The 14513-nt window shown below is 54.4% G+C and overlaps 3 protein-coding genes across 3 annotated transcripts; all 3 read right to left on the bottom strand.

Moving 5' to 3' along the window:
* Positions 1-779: 779 nt before the first annotated feature.
* BDP81DRAFT_459497 (eukaryotic translation initiation factor eIF2A) lies at positions 780-2923 on the bottom strand (the record flags this gene model as incomplete). Its single annotated transcript, XM_060593547.1, has 2 exons — positions 780-2276; positions 2336-2923. The coding sequence occupies 2 exons, from the start codon at positions 2921-2923 to the stop codon at positions 780-782; spliced, it is 2085 nt and encodes a 694-aa protein (XP_060447490.1).
* Positions 2924-5047: 2124 nt separating this feature from the next.
* Positions 5048-6827, bottom strand: BDP81DRAFT_514498 (uncharacterized protein; the record flags this gene model as incomplete). Its single annotated transcript, XM_060595838.1, has 6 exons — positions 5048-5749; positions 5817-6292; positions 6350-6417; positions 6472-6508; positions 6560-6579; positions 6632-6827. The coding sequence occupies 6 exons, from the start codon at positions 6825-6827 to the stop codon at positions 5293-5295; spliced, it is 1254 nt and encodes a 417-aa protein (XP_060447491.1). The 3' UTR covers positions 5048-5292.
* A 2478-nt stretch (positions 6828-9305) lies between these two features.
* Positions 9306-10601, bottom strand: BDP81DRAFT_459499 (RPAP1-like protein; the record flags this gene model as incomplete). The annotated part of the gene is made up of 1 exon (XM_060593548.1): positions 9306-10601. The coding sequence occupies one exon, from the start codon at positions 10599-10601 to the stop codon at positions 9306-9308; it is 1296 nt and encodes a 431-aa protein (XP_060447492.1).
* Between the last annotated feature and the right edge of the window lie 3912 nt (positions 10602-14513).

A 14513-nucleotide genomic window follows, 5' to 3' on the forward strand; every position in this document is an offset into this window, starting at 1 on the left:
TATGAATACGCGTACCCGAGCCTCTTCGTCGTCAACTTCGCATGCCGGAGCTGAAAATCGAACGAGCAAGAGAAGCAGGAGAGCATGATAAGTTCGTCAAGAAAGGCAAATGGACGATGGGGTGTAATGAATATTTCATATTTGTGGCAGATACTTCGCGTTGGTAGCCACCATTCGAAGGAAAATTAGGTTCTCAATACGATGGTCCCCGCCATCCTACCCGAGCTCACCGGTCATTGAGTTACAGTCAATCCTGGGCTCCAAGTCGTCGTAGCATGAGACTACGGACTTACTTTCCTCCCACAAATCACTAGGATATCGACACCTACATAGCTTCGTCCTACGGATAGTATACCCCAGATTTCCAGGTTTTCCAAGCTCGCTTCTCACCCATAAGGTTCAATATTCTCGGATGGTCATCGTCAGCCTGACATCCGCGCATTCAGCCGGGGGCTCTTAGTTCCGCCATGAACCGTAGGCGTTACTCCCTTCCTTGAAGAATTTGCTGATGAATAAATGTCACATGCTGGTGATCCAAAGGAGCGCATTAAATCAGTACGAAGTGTAAGCGTCGTGCTATTTGCATTTTTGCATTTTCCATTTTCCTGATCCTCTACACACGTAATCCTGATTCTACTCGTCCAAATGCCAGGGATCCCAGAGACCTGTATCATTCGGGCTGTGGTCCCTTCAGTATTCCAGTATCCATTAGGTGGCCCCTTTGTCCTACAGAAGTTTTCGCATCCTTGGTCTTTTTTCGCTGGGCGTTAGCGATGAACTTAGTGACCCTCGCCACCAAGACCAACCAACTCCTTGAGCACAGAGGACTTGGTGCCGATCTTCTTCATCTGCGTGTCCTCAAGCTTCTCGCCTCCGGCCAGTCTCATCTCGAGATCCTCAATCGCGCGGACCTTCTTCTGCAAGCTGCGAATCTTCTTCGCATTCGGGTTTTGCGAGTTATCGGCGCCGGGGCTAGTCACAGTCACCGGTGCGGCCTGCTGAGGCTGCGCGTTAGGCACCTGCGGCGCGCCATTCTGGCCTCGGTGAGTGTTGCTCCTGTTACGATGCTGACCCGCACCGGGGTTACGAGAGTGGCTACGGTGTCTGTGGTTACCTCCGGCACCGCCGCGGCGCTCAGGGCTGCGACCCTCATGACCAGATCCCGCGCCGAAGTCACGGGGAGGCGGGGCGAGCGAGGCACCACCGCCGTTCTGGCCCTCGGGGTTGATTTCGCCGTCCTTTTTGTTTCTGTTGTTGCGCTTCTTCTTGTTCTTAAGCGCCGCCTTTGACAAGTTTTCATCGTCGTTAGGGTCGGCTCCGGGAACCTTAGGAGCAGCACCAGGGACCGCAAACTCTGCACCAGGCACACCACGACGGGGGCGCCCAAACCCATTAGGTCCAATGGGCGCAGATCCGTTGTTCATGCTGATGTGAGCCGCGCCGCCCTCGTCCTCTCGCTTGAAATGAAGCGGGGTGGCGAGACCACGAGCACCAGGGGGGCGGTAAGCTCCAGCGGGCTTGCTGGGCGTCTTTACGGTGCCCAAGTAAGTGGCCGCGGAGGCGTGGGGGGTGGGAACCGGATTCAGGGGATCTCCGCCCGCAACCTTTTCAGCAGCGAGGGGCCTCCAGACAACATGGTAAAGCTCAACCTTGTCCTCGTTGTACATGAGAGGACCACTGACATGCCAAAGCTTGATGCCGTTGTCGACACGAAGACGTGGAGAAGTGGTGGCCGTCATAATATAACGGCTGTCGGGACTCCACGTGCAGACGCTGGGGTTACCACTCTCAATGGTGTGGAGCTTGCGGAAATCTTTCTCGAGATCAATGACATCGATCTGGCCAGCCAGATTTCCAAATCCAGCAACAAGGGCAAATCGTCCCGTGGGCGAGAAGATAATGGTGTTGCGAGGTCCCAGGGGGAACGAGTGCTGGGCAACAGCGCGGTGGTTGAAGATGGTAGTCTTCGCAGGCATGTATCCATAGACAACACCAAACTCCTTGGAGTTGGGGGACCATGTCACATCATGAATAGGACCCTCCTTATCAAGGCTGACGCGGGCGTCAAAAGAGCCATTGACACTAAGCAGGTACAGCGTGGTCTCGCCGTAGTAACTCTTGTTGGACTTGTCGACATCGGTCTGGGCCAGAACGAGAATGCTGGTTCCCAACTGGTTCCACTTGAGCTGGACCTTGTCGCCCTTGAAGAAGGTCTTTTGGGAAATGGGGGCATTGAACTGGGGCACGTTGTAGACCTTGACGGCAGCGGGTTGTCCCTGAGAAGTATTTATTAGCATGTTGATAAGCTCAATGGGGTGATGCAAAGATTGCTCACCTTGCGTTCGGGGATGAAGACAGCAACGGAGTGGGAACGGCCGGGAGCCAGGGCAAAGTCAGCGACACCCTCAACTCTCAGCTTGTTCCAGACGGTGCCGAGATCATGACTTTCGTAGAACTGGACTTCGTTGGTGACTTGGCGGGCACAGAACCTCTCGTCGGCTGTGTACTGAAGGTTCCAGCCTCCTTGTGACTTTTGGACGTACTTGCCCAAAGGCAGCTTGTCGGCTCCAGCAACGCCATCTTCAACAGTACGCCAGACCTTCAAGTTCTTGGTCGCATCTCCGTTCTCGTCCTTGGCAGGCCGCTCCCAGGTGACAAGGAAGGTACCGAGAGGGGAGAAACCGAGCTCGTAGACATTGAGGACGGGGAGGGCAAGAACCTGCTGGCCGGTGGAAGCGTCGACAACGGTAACAACTTCGGGGCTCGCCCAGGCAAAGTAACGGCCACAGGGCGAGTATGCACAACACCGGAGGTTCCCTTCAGGATTGGCGAACCCAGAGAGAGGCTGGTAAGACGGCGCAGCATCAAACAGGCCGATGCCCTTCTGGGTGCGGTAGGCAAATTGCAATTGCGAGGACGCCATAACTAGTCAAAGTCACAGTGTGTATCAAGAGCAGGTAGTGCCGGTGGGGTCGGAAGGGTGACGTTCTTGGGTGGAATTGATGGTTCTTCTTCAGTGGGCTCAGAAATCAGAGGTGGTCGTCGAAATCGAAGTCGTCGAGGTAGACAGACAAAGGCAGATGGCGATGGCTCGAGAGCTTGACGTGTGTTGCTTTGAGGTGGACGGAAACCGTGGATTGACCAGGGGGTGGGTATTCCGGCGACGTCTTGTGTTTTCTTTGCAGCAAAGGAAGCTTTGTTGATCTGCTTATTCGCAATCGGCGGCAAGGCGTTTGTGTTGATGTTCTGACGTCGAATATGGATACTTGGGTATACCACAGAGTTGGCGTCGGATGTTGGCTTTGAAGCTGGTCGACGGATGACGTGTGAATCGATGGTTGATGGCTGACGGGGCAGTCGTGATTCAGAGCGGCGTCGGAATCGAGATGCAAATACAGACGTGCAGTGACAACGAGGACACAGAGGCAGACGACAGCAACGACGACTGGCTGGAGCTTGAGCCGTGAGGCTATAGGGACCCGAGGAAGAAAAATAGGGAAGAACGTGAGGAAGAGGGGAGAAAGGGAACGGGAGGAGGCACCCTGAGGGGGGGGGATTGGCGTGCAACGGTGCGTGTTGTTGTGTGGGCTGGAGGAGAGGAAAGGAAAGGGAAAGGAAGGGGAGAGAATGGCAAAGTGGGATTTTGTGAATATTTTTTTCTGCTTTGCCAGTTGCGCCCCCTGGTCCCGTCGCCTGCGCGGGTTCGCCTTGGCTCTGGCTGGCACACCCTGGCCACTTTTTTATCTTTTTTTTTTCTTTCGGCCTGAGCTCACTCACGCCCTCACCCTGGCTTCAGGGCATCTTTGGGGGCTCTTAGGGAAGTACTCTGGAGGTGGAACGCTGTACGATTAATGGACTGGAGGCACCCAAGCACACCTAAGCACACCTCAATCATGTTAGGCTCCTGACGGTCAGACGGGCCCACTCAGAGATGGGAGTACGTATCGTGCCTGAATAAGGTGTCTTATGTAATGCTGCCAGCGCACCTCTCAAATCCCACAAGTTTCAAAAAGGGTCAAATTGTTTGCTGCTTGTTGTCAAAATCGATATGGGACAGATAAAGATGCCTTGGCCGTGAGCTGCATTCTCAGGTCATTCTCCCATTGCTTGAAGGATCGGATTGACTACCTGTTCGAAGGCTTCTGTAGTAAGGTAGGCATGGCAGCTGACGACCCAAGTATGCAGCAGTTGAGTACCTAGCTGGAACGACATGGTGTAGCTTGGAAGCCAAGCCACACACACTTCCCAGCGCGGGCCGCAGCCGGACAGGACAGCGCGGCGTGTGGTGCCGTCCCCAATCCCCATGAATCCCGGGTCCAGCCGTGGCCGGTGGACTCTCACCGTGAGGGAGCTGGAGGTGTGCAGCGTGCTTTCCTTCGCCTTACCTTATTACTGTGTCAGCGGCGTGAGGTGGAGGCGTGACCAATCACATTTTTTCCATCCGCTTACGGCGCCGGCACCAGAGACGGGCGTTCCTTCCACTGCTCCCCAGACAATGGCTTGATTGGCACTGGCAGGAATGGTGGACTCGCAGGTGAGACTGAGACCTCCAAATGCTGCGCCGTTGCCGTATCAATTCTGCATCTCCAGGAAGGCGTTTCTTACTCATCGCTCTATAACCTCGTCTATTGGCTGGCTGTGTTTTTCTCTTGTCCCACATCTGGCCAGTTCCAATTCCAGCAAACGACAACTCCCCTCCGGTGTCCAATGACCTGAATAACAAACCACGGCCTGACCGTTCTTCCATCTATCGCCTCTTCATCTTGCCGGCCTCGGATTCTGTCTCAATAGAAGATCCTTAATTACAGGGGTCCATGCTCGAGCCATGTACGGATACCACCTCTTCCTCCGGCCCCAATTCGCCTCAGCAGCGACAGGGACAAGAGTTCTCGACCCTTCGATTGCGGGGATCCAAGCTACCCTGCTGGTTTAGAACCTTAGATTGACTGACCACGATAACCTCATCTCGATTGACGACAAGGGTACGTCGATATTTGTATCCGTACATCGATAGCATCAATGGTAGTAGCAAAACACCGGCTATCGTAGCTGTCGATAATCGTTCCCGTCGGACTCGTGCATTTTGCAGCAAGACTCTTTAGTCCTTCTAGTTCTGATCGGGATTTTGAGTCAGGTGGGCTTCGAGATGGCCTTATTTCTTGAAATTTCCAGCTTAGCTAGGTGCCCCTGCTGGCCCGTTATCGAGCCGTTTTGAACGACCCGTCCGTACGACTGAACGTCGTAGAAGCTTGGCTCTTTTCTCACCGCATCAGCGCAAATGGGAGAGCTTCATCAAGATGGGCCATCGATTCTGAAAGGACTGCTGCGTCGAATGACTGGTAGAGGGTTTAGCAGGTCGTCGTTGCGGCTGCTCACCCTCGTCGTTACCAAGTCGCCCGGATGAGGCTCGCTTGGTGGCAGCGAAGTCACGGCCAGTTCAATATCATAATCCGACTGCTGCGGCTCATCCCTTTCTGTGCCTGGGGTGCTTCCAGGAGTCGACGCAAGTCTCGCATTCGAGTCTGCTGTCGTGTTCTGGAGTCTCACTCTGTTGCCCGCCGCTAGCTTGGACCGACGATTCATCCCCCAAGATGACAGAGAGTCAAGGCAGTCTTTGGATGCTTTCCTCCACCAAGAGAGTCCTGCCGTAGAAGAATTAGACGAGACTCTCGTAGCGCTGCGCCGCTCGAGGAGGTGGTTGATTGAAGGAAAGCAAGCGCAAACCAGACCAATGGCGAGCTCTCCAGTCCTAGCAAAATTGTTGTCAGTTGAGAGTGTCTCATTAGACACAACTTCTTCCAGACGCGAAGACTCACACAGTCCAGTCAAGAGTGATGAAATCCACAGTCGGGTCTTTGGTGTCTCCGAACTTCGTGGTAAGGTATACACGATACACCGTCACGGCAAAGGCTACACCGCCCGCACCTAGAAGTGCCATCACCTTCACCTTTCTGGCAAACGACACCCGCAGAGCCCAAGTCAAAGGGATGGGAACAACCAAGATCACCAGATCCGACATGATCGAGATGGAGCCGTCGTACAAGAAAAGCTTAGTCTGGTCGATGCACTTGAAGTTGACAACCGTCGTGTCCCAAAATGCCTGAACCGGGATACAAACGAGAGTCTTTGCGACTTGTGCCGGTATATAACACAAGAGAAAGAATGCCAAAAGAGCATGCAGTATCCGGGCAACGGTCCTGTCGACGGAGAAAACGCGAACGGTGAGAAGCAGGAGAGCCGTTTTGGTGAAAAAAGCTGCCGGCGAATACAGGAGCGAGCTGATATACAGCCACTGAGAATTCTGCTATCAGTACGAAGGATCATCGTCTTGTTCCACGAGTTACTCTACCTTCTGGAGCTCGGTGAAGTTGCTAGCAGTAATCTCCCAGATATGGAATCCTTCGCCGAAATGGAGTTCTGTTCATCCTATCAGTGGGTGCTTGTGCTCGAGAACATGCGGACAATTCTTACTGATGAAAACAGTCGAGTTCAAGATCACGGTGAAGATCTAGCACAGTCAGGATCCGCAAGTTATCTGGCTCAGGCGCCGTAAGCTTACCCATCCAACTAGGCAACTCCCTATCTCGCATATCAGCATGGCTTAAACCAGGTACACCAGGACAATACCCACAATCTTCCAGTCGAAACTTTCCATTCACTGACAGCTTGACGTAGACCCGCAAGGCGAAGAAAACCACGACAACAATCTGTACGAGAATCATGTACACCATGTGGAGCTTATGCCCGGCGTCACGGGGATTGTCAAAGTTGGGCGTCTCCCCGGGCGGTGGTGGCGCCGCTCCGATCGGACTTGTATTGATGCTCATCGCTGCTCGCTCCGGCCCATGACGGAACGTTTTGTGTGCATGTCGATGCTATGATTGACTGTGACGAGTCCAGGGAGCTCAAGCAGCAGAATTCCTCATCACGAGAGCAGATTTTTTCCAAGACGAGAACGAAAGACGATTACATCCCACCCGACCGAAGACTCGTGGACCCCTCTGTGTATAAAGAGGGATCAGAGAAGGTCACCTCCCCTAGTCGACACGTGCCGCAGGGAAGGCTTGGAAAGGGGGGTATGTGCTCTTTGACATGACATCTCAGCATTGAGTTTCGAAATACTGACGATAGCACAGGATAGGAACAAGGTGCGGCCTCCGCGATGAACGCGAGTAAGCCAACGCGGCCCAGAACTCGTTCGGCTCGGTCGGAGAGACTCTCCGGCCAGAAGTTCTAGATGCAGTTTGGAAACGACTCCCACAGGGGGGGGAGGGGGTGGAGGGAGAGAACTTTCTTTCGACACCGGGTGGATTGACCAATCCTTATCCCTTGCGGAAAGGTCTCGTCTCATGCTTGAGACCCATGAATGGCCCGTCGACCCCAACCTTCAGAGGTTCTGGAACAGAGGTAAACTCTATCTACGGACGGACCCTCCCTCGGTCGGGACCACCGTCGTCAAACGTCTTTTTTTTTTTTTTTTTTTTTTTTTTTTTTTCGCAATGTTGGACCATTCAGCTGCGTGGACGGGCAACAGATCATACTGGCTGACAGGTGGACCTTGGTTGAGCCATGTACAGCAAGGTGGACTTGTCCGCCTCAATCTAGTATCTCGCGCGTTCTTCGAGTTGGGATATCTTTCGACCGGACGACGTCTCAGGACGAGATGCATCGTGGAGAGAGCCCGGCAGTCTGGTTCGAAACTATGCCAAGACAAACCGCCCGAGATTTACAGCGACAGCTGCCCTTGAGCAGCTGCACGGCACCTACGTAGTTGGGGCAAGCCAGCGAAGACCATGATCAGATAATTGAGAACTGAGGAAGAACTGATCGATAAGGGCGCTCGACGGTCGGCCTCATGAAGCCACTTCCAAGTTGCAAGATCTCGTGTAACTCGCATCAAGCTCCGGTACCGCCAGTCCGAGACCCTACACCAGCAGCAGAGAACGAAAATGAAGCTTTTCGTATACCTCTTTCGGTCCAAAATGCAATGTGTCAGTACTGACCAAGGCAACGAAAGGTTAGAATAGTAGTAGAGGAGTAGCCTGATAGGTTTCCTTTTTGCGTGGGGGTGATGGCAGAAGCTTTCCGCTCCATACGTCCGATCTGGAACTAGAGACGACGAGGCCGGAATCGCTCCCCAAGAATTGGCCTTTTAGAGACAGCTGTCGAACTTCGAATCAGCACATTGTGGCTGAAGTGGCATCACCTAAGCATCCGGCCGACAGGTTCGCACCCGGCACCGGGCAATCTTGACTGCTTCCGGTCTGAGAGTCTACAATGCCCGTGGATTGCGCGGAGTTTGGGTTCTAGGTAGATGAGCTCGTGGGGATTGGCATGGCACGTGTTGTGAGCGGGGGAGGCAGAGTCCGGAGGAAGCCGCTTGTTGATCAAAAGGTTCGAGGCCATGATGTCTCGAGAACCAGGAGCTTTGTGGATTGAGCTAGGGATCTTTATGTAAAGCTGACCTATCCTGGGTACCTACCTGAGGTATGAAGAGTAAAGAGTCATGCCGCCTGTCCGTTCTCGTTGGGCCTTGCCATATCGTGGTGTGTGATGTTTAGTTTCATTCTCTATTTGAATGAGAGACGTTGGGCCTCAAAGAGGACTTTTGGAGAAAGTGTGCGTCGCCGCGACTCCGCCGCTTGATACTATGAACCCTCGACGACGGAGGGGTCTCTACGAGTCAGGACCTTTCAACGGCCTGGACTTAAAGTATAACAAAGGAGGAACCAGAATGCTTCTTCCTCAAGTATCGTACTTGAACGACCCTTGCGAGTAGGTCAAAGCGTTACCTACAAAGTAAGCTTCTGCGCATGGCTTCTTCACACACACTTCGTGAAGGTTCACGGAGCCGGCTCCGCTCCGATCGGAGTCTCCTCTACTCGTACCCTTTCGTACCTCGTGCTGTTCTGTTGTTCGAGAAGTCTGTCAATGGGGTTGGAGGGGGGCTTGACTCGCTCGCGCACAGTGATGGGATATGACTCTACGAAGCTTTCAACTATTTTTCGTATTTGCTCCATTGCCAGCTTATGGAGTGACCTGATGCTGTTGTTTGTTTGGTTTGTGAGAGTTGAGGTGTTGGGGAGGGGACTTTGGTAGTGCTGCCCGTTGTCTTTGGGAAGTACGGCATTAATCACATGCTCTTGTTCCTCGCACTCTTCGCGGGTGGAGGAGTTATATGGCGAACATCAACTTTGATTTACACATGCATGGCCGTGCAAGCCTGTGAAATCTTGGTAAACATTGGTATCATTTCGCGCGGCAGACCTCTGAGGAAGAGAATCGCAGGAACAGCGCACACCTGCCTATCTACCAGACCACTGCTCCCTCCACCCGCCCTTCTCAAACAACCACAGAGCCTCCGTCGCATACGCCCGACTACCCCTATGGCCCCCATCCACAATCGCCGCCTCGGACAAGCTCTCCAGCACGCGTCCCTCTTGTATACTGCTCCAGATACCGCGCCCCAGACTATCCTCCTCACCGTTGCCCCACTCGGCCTTACCCAGCCTATACAGAATCCGCCCCAGCGTCTGGAACGCGACGCACCGCTGCGCGGGCACGGCGCTCCGCGCGTAGATGGCCAGCTCCTCGATCGTGTAGCCCGCCGCCTCGGGCGCCTGGCCGTGGTGATGTAGGCCCTTGGACGTTGGGATCGATCTGCTCAGGCGTGGCGGGATGAGTCCGCCCTTGAAGTCGAAGCGGAGGGCGGCGATGGGGAGAGAGGATTGGCCTGGGTAGTAGGGGGATTCGCGGTCGGCTGGGGAGTCGGCGGTGGGAATGGGCGCCATCCAGGCGAGCTTGCTCGGGTCGGCGGGGAGGTTGGGGAAGAACTTTTCGTGGAGGGTCTGGAGGAAGTCGGGGTGCGAGGGGTCGAGGTCGGGGAGGGCGGGTGCCTGTGGGAAGTGCGTCTTGTCGGGCTGGTCGTTTAGGGGGAAGAGGTCTTGCGGAGGGGCGGCGGGGGCCTTGTCTTCGTGTGTAGTGGGAGGCTTTGGTGGTGCCTTTGACGAGGATTCTTCGTCCTCTTCGTCTGCAAAGGAGACTGCTTTCGCGGTGGTGGTGGTGGTGGTGGTGGGTTTTGGTGCTGGCTTGGGTTTCGGTGGCGCGGAGGTGTCCTCGATCTTGATCTCTGGTGTCGGGGCCGGCGGCTCCTTCTTGCTTTCGTCCGCGGGCGGATCAAATGGGTTCGGGCCGTGCTGCTCGTCTATATTGGCCCTGCCGAGGAGTCTCTGGATAAGAGACGGATCCAGAGAGTTCAACAACTCCTGCCTTTCCTGTGCGATGGCCTCCGGGCTCATATCCTCCAGCTTCTGCCTATTCTCGCGGTCGATTCTCCGTCGTTCGGCGGCCTCGAAAGACTTTTGTGAGTCTGCGGCAACATCGTCGCTGGACTTTGGTTGGATCGAGGAGGTCGCGGCCGCGGCTTGGGCACCTGTCGTAGACTTGCCTTGCCGTTGCTGCTTGAAGGCCGAGACGCGGGCGGCGCGCTTCTTGTGTGCGGGGAAGCCTGTCGGGGCGGCGTCGATGTCGTCAAAGACGACGGGTTTCGCAGGGGCCGTCTCCTTTTCGACAATGTCTCCGACTAGCATCATCGGCTCCATCTTTGCGTTGTGGGGGATGGAAAGTGTGACTTGAAAACGGGCAGGATCGTGGGATGTCCGCGATTCACCGGTAGTGAGTGGTGGTGGTGGGTTTACCAATTATTTTTTTCCCCTTCGGTCGCAGTCCAGAGTGACGTACCTTTTCTTCTTATCGGACTGTGGCTCTACCTTATCTGATTGCACCCCCCAAGACGGTGCCCCCCTGCTCAGAGGTTCCATGCCTTTTTCGGAACTGCCCGTGCGGCACCCCGAACACAAGCTCATTTTCAGATGGGAGCAGGACGGAGAACCAGGGTCACCTCGCCAAGGGGTCAATTGCGTTTGGGGGTCGAAAATTGCCGTATATCGAAATTTCGGACCCTCAGTGAGCACGTGCGACTCTGGGCATGAAGGGGCCTGGTACAATATGAAATCAATAATTGCTTCAACTGTCCCGAAAAAAGGAGGAAGTGCAACGGCGATGGCGGCTGGCTGCAGGCCACGCTACCTGCTTTGGAGGCTCATGAGGAGGGGGGAGACGACTCGTCCTAAATCCCGAGAATGCGCCGTTTTAGAGTTGTGGCTGACAAGCGGGACTGAGCCACATCAAGTTTTGCATTAGCGTCGATCGCCCGCAAAATTCCAGAAAACTTTGGATGGGCGGAGAGGCGGACTGGCGGGCGACCATGGCCGGGGTGCACCACAGCATTGTGTTTCCGTTTGATTGGCGCAGTGTCACTTTTCGATGGGATGGATGAAACTCGTTGGATTTGTTTGAGAGTTCATTTGGAAGATGCATCATTAATTGTGCACATCGACAATGTGTATCTGCAGATTGACACTTCGTTTCGTTCCGGTGTTGCCGTTTCTCTCTTGACAAGCGATTATTGCATGCAATTAGGTCAGAGCATTCGAGAGGAATTTCGGCTGGGAGATGCGCGTACCTTTAAACCCCCCTCTTTCTTCTTTTCCTCCGCCAACCATGCCACTCAAAATTCAAACAATTGTCGTTTATGTCTCGCTGATGGAAAGGAATGTTCGGGTGACAAAAGAAAGGATTATGCACGTTCTTTCGAACTTGTGGCGTGTTGCAGAATCTGCAACATGTCTTTCAAATCCGTAGCGCACTACCTAGCAGCATCTGTGTGTCGCCCCGAAAAATGTAATCCAGCTGCAGTGAAAGGCTTGTTCCACGAGATGCAGGTTGGCAACGAAGAGGAAACAGGAGGGCTATTGATTCAACTGCTGATATATCTTGCTGCACTCTTCGAAATCGTCAATGAGGCTCATCTCCATGATCAGCGAGACATGCAGGAGGGGGGATCAAAATAGTACAGAAGTATGCCCTGCGCCGTTGCCCGCTCCCCTGGACGGTGGGGGGGGAAGTCTAGAGGGAGATCTGGCTGGACCATGAGGTGAGGTGTGCCCCGGCGGTCATCTCCCCGTTTCGCAGCCCCACCCCTGGGCTACTTCCCAAATTCCCTCTTGGCTCTTGCCCTTCGGGCCTCCAAATCGTAGGTTACTCCAAATGATATGTACCTCTGCGTCGGGCTCAGCAGGGTGCTGGTGTGGTTTGCACAAAGATCCCTGCACCAGCCGCGGTTATCTGGGACGCTAGGGCGGAAATGGAAGCCGGACGTGGTTCAACGTCAGACGCGCAGGGCCCACCTTTATCCACAATTGAACGTTGCACCGCTCCTCAGATTGGCGGGAACAAAAGGAAAAAAGGCTGTTAGGACAACAAGATGTGGCACATTTTTGTACTCGGTACCTGCGCCCGGACCCGTGTTTCTCTTTTTTGGCGACATCTCTTAGCTCCGAAAAAAAGCTGCAACCACCTGCACGGCTTGCACCACACAACGCCGGTCCCTCCTTTCCTGTTCGCTTGCCCATGGCCGCCCATGGGAGAAATTCCACGACCCCTTCTTTCCTTCCTTTCCCCACGGCTCGGCTCCTGCTCCCCTCCTCGCGCGGCTGCACGCACTGGGCTGGATGAGGTACCATCGACCACCTGCACCCCCTCGCATCCCCGTAGCGCCGCGCTGTCTCCATGTCTTCCCAATTCATGTTACTGCATCCAAAAGGTGTACCGTACGGATACACACACACACAACACAACCGCCGCACTACGCATTTGTAGTAGGTATTGCTGGAGACAACCTAGCGAGTGCCTGCCGCGGCAAGACTTCCCTTCCCATCTCATCCCGTCTCATCGGCCAGGTCGGTTCTTGCTGGCTGTTGATAGCGGATGACTTCCAGGTTCGCCCTTTCCAAGGCGACGACTTTCCTCGCATCGGGTTGGCCGCTCGCCCTGCTTTTGCCCTGCGTGGTCTGGTTCCGGGCAGCGTACCTTCCTTTTGTACCCTGGTCCGCCATAGTGGTGTTTATTCCCCTTGCCGGGTGTTGGCGAGACATGGTGGTTGAGCATCCCGAGGAGGAGACACCATCGTCAAGCGGAGAAAGCCCCAAAAAGCCGCCGACGTGTGTTGTTGCTCCCTCTCTCATAATCATGCCCGGTGCTTGATGATGGGCAAATCACGGGGGTGGGCGTGCTCCCATTCCCACCCCGTCCCATCCATTGTCAGTCAGCCTGTCTCTCTCATATTACCTGAGGTTAGGTTCCTTGCCATACACATCCCGTCATCCCGTCCGTCCATCTTTTCTTTCTGCGCCTGGCCCACGTTGGAGGTTTACACATTTCTCTGCATCTCTGGCCCGGCTCTCTGTCTCTCTACCTATTCTCCCTGGGCGGCCCGTTCTCGAGGTGCCATCGCTTCTTGTCATCTTGGTGTTTTCCCCCCTTCCCTTTCCTGCCTCTCCACTCCCATTACTTGCTGAGGTGAGGTGCAGCTCATGCTCATGGCTCACGCCCCCCCTTTGGCTCTCTCACTCGTCCACTCTTTCCATGTTGTTGCCATTCCCATTTCCCTTCTCCCGCTCCCATTCCCATCATTCCCAGTTGTTCTCTTCTTATGCCTTTTCCCTCTTTGAACCTTGGCTTGACCGTGACTGACCGCCCACCCCATCCCATCCTGTCCATTCCCATCCATTTCCCAAACCCCCCCATAATCCATTCACCCGCCCCGTCCGCGTTCTTCTTTTCCTTGCCGTGCTTGCCCACCCCGTCCACGTTCCTCGTGGTCCTGAGGCCATCTGATCCCGTCGATGTGCCCCCCAGCCTAGTCCGAATCTCTAATTCGGCTTTAATAATAAAATTTCCCTCCCATTCACTCCTGCTGAGGCCATCCACGTCTGCTCGGTGCCCCGTTTTTCTCGTCTTGCGCAGCAGCCAAATGTCGGCCCAAAAAATAATTGTTGTTCCCCCCAAAAACGTAGCCATCCCCATCTCCTCTTCCGAGCTCCCATTCCCCTCCTCCTTTTTCCTTTTCACAACTACCACGACACTGCAAATTCGACTGCAGAATCGCCAAATCCATCAATCTCGACATTAACCCCCATCGTCGACATCTTCAAAAGAACACCTTTTTGTTCGGCTCATTAAGCTGAATTCTTTGACGGTCGCCAAACTCCTCTTTTCTCCACCGAACAAGTCTTTTTCGTCGATCAAAGGTGTCAATTGTCGTCAAAGAAACACGCCTTCCGATCATTGAGGTTATTCACGAGTTCCCACCTTTGCCAACTCCGCACGGCCACACCGCAGGTGACCACTGCTCAATCGGTGCAGCAGTCTCCTGCCTTAGCCAACCAGACACCTTACATAATTCCGCTTCTGGCCCCAACCCACTTTCAGCCAATCCGAAGCTACGCAACCTAAACGTACCAAAACGCGAACCCACCTCCCTGTCAGAAGGGAAAAAGTGAGGTCATTCAGGACGAACCTCTCAAAGCAATTCACCACACAACCACAGTCGAATAATTTTTCGATGCACTACACCTGCTGTGGCTCACAGTAATCTCACGGTATCGAAAGAT

This window comes from Colletotrichum phormii (genome assembly GCF_030913505.1).
Source record: "Colletotrichum phormii strain CBS 102054 chromosome Unknown BDP81scaffold_6, whole genome shotgun sequence".
In the NCBI taxonomy this organism is placed as follows: domain Eukaryota; kingdom Fungi; phylum Ascomycota; class Sordariomycetes; order Glomerellales; family Glomerellaceae; genus Colletotrichum; species Colletotrichum phormii.